This window comes from Lytechinus variegatus, chromosome 1, assembly GCF_018143015.1.
Source record: "Lytechinus variegatus isolate NC3 chromosome 1, Lvar_3.0, whole genome shotgun sequence".
Classification (NCBI taxonomy): Eukaryota; Metazoa; Echinodermata; class Echinoidea; order Temnopleuroida; family Toxopneustidae; genus Lytechinus; species Lytechinus variegatus.
This window is the reverse complement of record NC_054740.1, coordinates 2,744,538-2,749,843: the sequence shown is the minus strand read 5'-3', so window position 1 is coordinate 2,749,843 and position 5,306 is coordinate 2,744,538. Positions and strand designations below refer to the sequence as shown.

The following is a 5,306-nucleotide window of genomic DNA, read 5'->3' as shown; positions in this document are numbered from 1 at the left end:
CACCTATGAATTTTTAAGCATTCTATGAAATTGATACCTACTGACATTGTGAAAATTCTTGCTTGAAATCTTAAAAGAAAAATTGCTGACAGAATTAAGAATTTTAAAAAAGAAATTTGCATAAAAAACATGAAACTGTCGATTAAAAATTAGCTGCTCTGAAAATGAAGGCTCCTTTCAAAGCGCAATTTTAGAAAGCCAATTTCGGTATCGTCTAAAAAAAATTAGGAGTTTTTAAGGCATTTTACGTGCTCCAAACTTGATTTCGTATTTACCGTATTGCATTATCACCAACATATTTATAACCATTACGTTTGTCATCACCACATTAAAGGGTATTTAGCAATGGTCAAAATTTACTCCCATGATGTCTACGATCAAGATCGTCTAATGATTCATTTCGTGCATTAGCCGACACTTAATGAAATTTCATGACAGACCACCTAATTCGTCCTCATGGCGAATTTAAATCTAGTGTGTATTTATTTATTTTGTTTACCCAGGGTAGCTAAATCAGTGGACTAAGCACTGTTGTTCTTGGGGGGGCCCTGCGTACAAGTAACATACATTATATTAACAAGTACAACCAATGAACAGGTATTAAACAAGGAAGAAAATATGTTAAAAGAGACAAGCAACCTGCAGGACATACACACAGACATACTTGAATACATATGTGTATGTAGAACAAAAGTCAACATATATATTGTGCACTATAAGCAAATCCATATAAGTATATATTCCCTATGATCATATGATTGATTAATTTTGTGTTTACTTGATTGCTTGTCCCAGGACCAGTCAGATAGGGGTAGTTATTTTTGATTTAGTAGTTTTTCGCTGTCAAATAAGATGTAGCAAATGATTGCCTTGAGACTGCACTACGCGTACCACTATCCAGCTGATTTCAAAGAATGGCAGCAAATGAGAAAAGGCCTTTTTTCCAGCCTGCGTGCGTACAAGCGGTACCACTACACCATTCTGAACTGAGTTTCTAGTTCTGTACGAGAGGAAATTACCAGATCTTTCTACGAGTTCAGAGAGATATATTGGCGCTTCCCCGTTAAGGATAGTGTGAATTGTTTGCATCTATGGTATTTCCACCTTTCTTAAATCAAAACCTATTTGAGTCTATGGAGCACCTGTTCAATAGGTGTAGAAAAAGTAACTTTTAGGATTAGACGGGCCATTCTCTAATGCTTTCTGATTAAGCCATCCTTAAGATACTGTGCACACATGCTCTAATAATTACTACAGTAATCAAAGTACGGTAATATAAGTGAATTAGCCAAGACTTTTGAATTGTGTCACTCGTGAGGTATTTATTGAGCCTACTGAGGAGAGCTATCCGTGAGCTTCATTGATTCTTCTACATTCATTTGCAATGTCATGGTATCATCCATCCATACACCTAGATATTTATAATTATTGACTCTTTCAAGCACATGGTTATTAACAACTAGGTTAATATCATCACAGGTTGGTAGTTTCCTAGGGGATCTAAAAATAATGTATTGCGTTTTGGATAAATTTAGCCTCAGATGGTTTTGTGTCAGCCATTTATTCACAAGTTCGACCCCTTTGCTTAATATTATTTCAATGTCATTGATATTTTCAGAACTATAATACAGTTAGTGTCATCAGGATACATCATAGTGTGACGATTATCTAGAATGCCGGGTAAATCATTCACCATAACTAAAAAAAAAACAAAAGAGGTCTGGTGATCGAACCTTGAGGAACATCTGTCTTGACATTAGTAATGCCAGACAAGGATCCTTTGACAAATGTACGTTGGGTTCTTCCAGATAAGTATGATTGAATCCAGGTAAGCTCTCTGCCTTTAACACCAAAGAAGGGAAGTTTCTTTAGCAACAATTCATGGCTGACAGAGTCAAAGGCCCTTTTTCAGGTCAAGATACACGACACCTGTTAGACGGCCATGGTCTATTTGCTTCAGAAGATAATCAGAAAAATTATGAAAATACTTACCATGATTTTCTTATTTACGAGATAACTGGATATACCCATTTAATCATTACGATTAACTTGCGTGCCGAACAAAGAGTACACAATTTTCCTGCGCGCGCGCTGCATCTCCCTATTAACGCACTATCCCAAGATCGCGCAATTTGGCGTCCATTTCCTCTCATGAGCCTGCACACAAGACATGTTGTCACACAAGGCGAGGGGTAGGAGGGAGGGTTCAAATGGGTATATCCAGTTATCTCGTAAATAAGAAAATCATGGTATTTTCATAATTTACTATCAATAACTGGGATATACCCATTTGATTTGCTAGATTCAACGTGAAGGGAGGCATGTCTAGAAAAAAAAAGTGCGCAAATAAGGGAGATTAAGACACGGGGGCCGCTGGCTTGAGGGAAGAGGAGGCGAATAAGGCCTCTCCCGAAGGAATGTCCTTTAAATAAAAGGAAGTAAAGGAGTTAGAAGAGCGCCAAAAGGCAGCTCTTAGAATGTCGTCTAAGGCGACTCCATTAAAAAGAGCCCAAGAAGTGGCGATACTTCGAGTGTCATGGGCTCTCGGCCTAGTGTCAGAAAGGAGAGCATCATCACCGCTGACTTGATCGCATCAACGATCCAGGGGGAGATGGTGTCTAGCGACGCTGCCATGGCTTGCGTGACGTGACAATCAACTGATCAGAGTTGCGAAGCGTCTTCGTTCTATCCAGATACCACTTCAATGCCCTGACCGGGCACCAGACCTTGTCTTCAGAAACTGAGGAAAGATCTGATAGGGGTGCTAGGAAGAACTCAATCGAACGAGAGGTGGCAGTCTGGTTCTTGGCAATGAAGGACGGAGTTGGAATCAAGCCTACTCCACGCCGTTCCCACCGGATGTGACTGGGAGAAATGCACAAAGCGTGAATAGAGCTGCGTCTTTGACCGGATGCTACAGTGATTAGAAAGGCAGTCTTGACAGACAAATCATGCAAGGAGCTCTTGGCCAGAGGCTAAAAAGGAGGCTTAGCCAAGGCGTTAAGCAGCCAGACTTTTCTTCGGAGGTCGCTTTAGGAAAAACGCTCTCATCAGTCTAGAAAGAAGATTGGAATTAGAGACGTTGGAACCATCTGGGAATCCGGAATGAAAGGCGGCAATGGCCAACCGGAAACCTCTAATGGTGGAAAGCGAACAACCGATGTCGAAGAGGTGAACAAAGAAATCGCAACGGCGGCAAGAGAAGCGCTGCAAGGGTCAACAGACCGCGCAGCGCATCAGTCTGAAAATCGGCCCAAGCGAGAATTGTAAAGATCAAGAGTCGAGTTTCTCCAACTTTGAATCACCAATTCAGAGGCATGATCAGAAAGACCTAACGCTCTCGCGTCCTGCCGAGATAGCTATGTCTGATCTCAGAGGAAGTGTGAACGGGTCCCCCTCCAACAGTTCTAGGAGCTGTGGAAACCAGAACCTCCTTGGCCAATTGGGGGCCACTAGAAGAAGCCAGGCTTGGTCTTCCTTCACCTTCCTCAATACCTGTGGTATGAGATGAAACGAAGGGAACGCATAACACCTTCGATCCCCCCAATGAATGGAGAATGCATCCAGGGAAGTTGCTTGTTTCGTTGACCCGAGAACAGAACGTTGGTAACTTCCGGTTGAGAGCCGTGGCAAACAAGTCTATTTCCAGGGGCCCCCAGAGGGCTTGGAAAGACTGGAATATCTCCGGGTGGAGCGACCATTCGGATGGTAGGCACCGGCCCCGGGACAAAAAATCGGCTATCAGGTTGTCGCTGCCTGGAATGTATGAGGCAATTGGAACGATCTTCGCACGGCGGCACCACTCCCAAAGCTTCGCAGCGAGGGCGTTGAGGGAACTCGATCGGGTACGGCCCTGGCGGTTGATATACGCCGCCACCGACTTGTTGTCTGTGCGAATCAGGACCGTTCGATCGACTAACCTGTGTCGGAAATGTTGAAGGGAGTTGATGACAGCCTTCATCTCCAACACATTGATATGAGGCAAGGTGTGATGGAACGACCAGACACCCGAAGCCATCTCCCCTGCACAATGGCCGCCCCATCCCGTAAGCGACGCATCTGTGGTCAGAGCGGCTGATGGGAGAGGGGTACGGAAGTGCTTGCCCTTCGCTACAAAGGACGTGTGCGTCCAAGCGGCCAGGTTGAGACGGATCTCCCGAGACAAGGGGATCCAGAGAAGCAGAGAGTCTGCGCTCGGTTTGAAATAACGCAAGAGGTATCTCTGAAAGGGACTCATAAGCAGGCGACAATCCTGAAGAATGTCGATGAGGCCTGCCATGTACCCGAGGAGTCTCAACCATGTGCGAGCTTTCACAGAGCTGCGCTCTCCGAGAGAGCGAGCTAAAGAGATGATTGCCTGAACTCTGTCCGGGCTTGGTCTGGCAATCTGATTTGGCAGGTCTAGAACCGCGCCCAAATAAGTGGGTACGCGAGAAGGTAAGAGATCCGACTTCTCCCAGTTCACTATGAATCCCAGTTTCTGGGTGACCTGCAGAAGAAGGGATAAGTGGGACAGAAGTTTGGCCTCTGAGTCTGCGACCAGCAACCTGTCGTCGAGATAAACAAAGAGTCTTAGACCTCGTTTTCTCAGATGGGCGGCCACTGCTGTGACCACCAGAGTGAAGCGAAATCCCAACAGGTCCCGCGAGGCGGGATGAATGGGTATGTGGAAGTAGGCGTCTCTGAGATCTAGGGAGGCAGCCCAATCCGATGCCTTCAGCGACGGAAGAATCGAAGCCAGTGTTTCCATTCTGAAATGGTCTGGCTGGATGAATTCGTTGATCATTTTCATGTTTAGAATCATCCTGAATTTCCCTGAGCGCTTGGGGACGACGAAGATAGAGAGACAGAGATGAGGACTGTCTGGAAACCCTCTCGATCGCCTCCTTTTCCAGCAGTGCACCGATCTCTGATTTGATGTTCTGCTGATGAAGAGGGGGGACGGTCGATGAGGCGGATCGAATAGCGCCGTGCGGGAAGGCCTCTATATCGATATAGTAGCCATCTCGCACAACGGATAAGATGAATGGATCGTCCGTTATTTCCTCCCATGCGGGGAGGAAATACCCTGACCACCCTGACCACCTCTACCCTGACCACCACGTGAGGCACTCACTGGAGGTCTAGTGCGAGCTCTGCGACTTGGCGGAGCGTGTACACGGGGTTGAGATGGGGGCACCACTGGACGAGAGGAAGGGCGAGCCTTGGAGGCCAACTTCTTCATGGGTGGAGCCGTCGGACGCGAGGCTTTGAGATCTTTAAGAAGCTCAGAGGCCTGCTTGCGTCCATCGATCTCTTCTTGTAGA

At 45.7% G+C, this 5,306-nt stretch overlaps 1 protein-coding gene across 1 annotated transcript; it reads right to left on the bottom strand.

Annotated features, from left to right (window-relative positions):
• Window positions 1-3,331: 3,331 nt before the first annotated feature.
• LOC121406623 lies at window positions 3,332-4,792 on the bottom strand. The gene has a single exon (XM_041597630.1). It carries the CDS (start codon window positions 4,790-4,792, stop codon window positions 3,332-3,334), a length of 1,461 nt encoding a protein of 486 aa, XP_041453564.1.
• Between the last annotated feature and the right edge of the window lie 514 nt (window positions 4,793-5,306).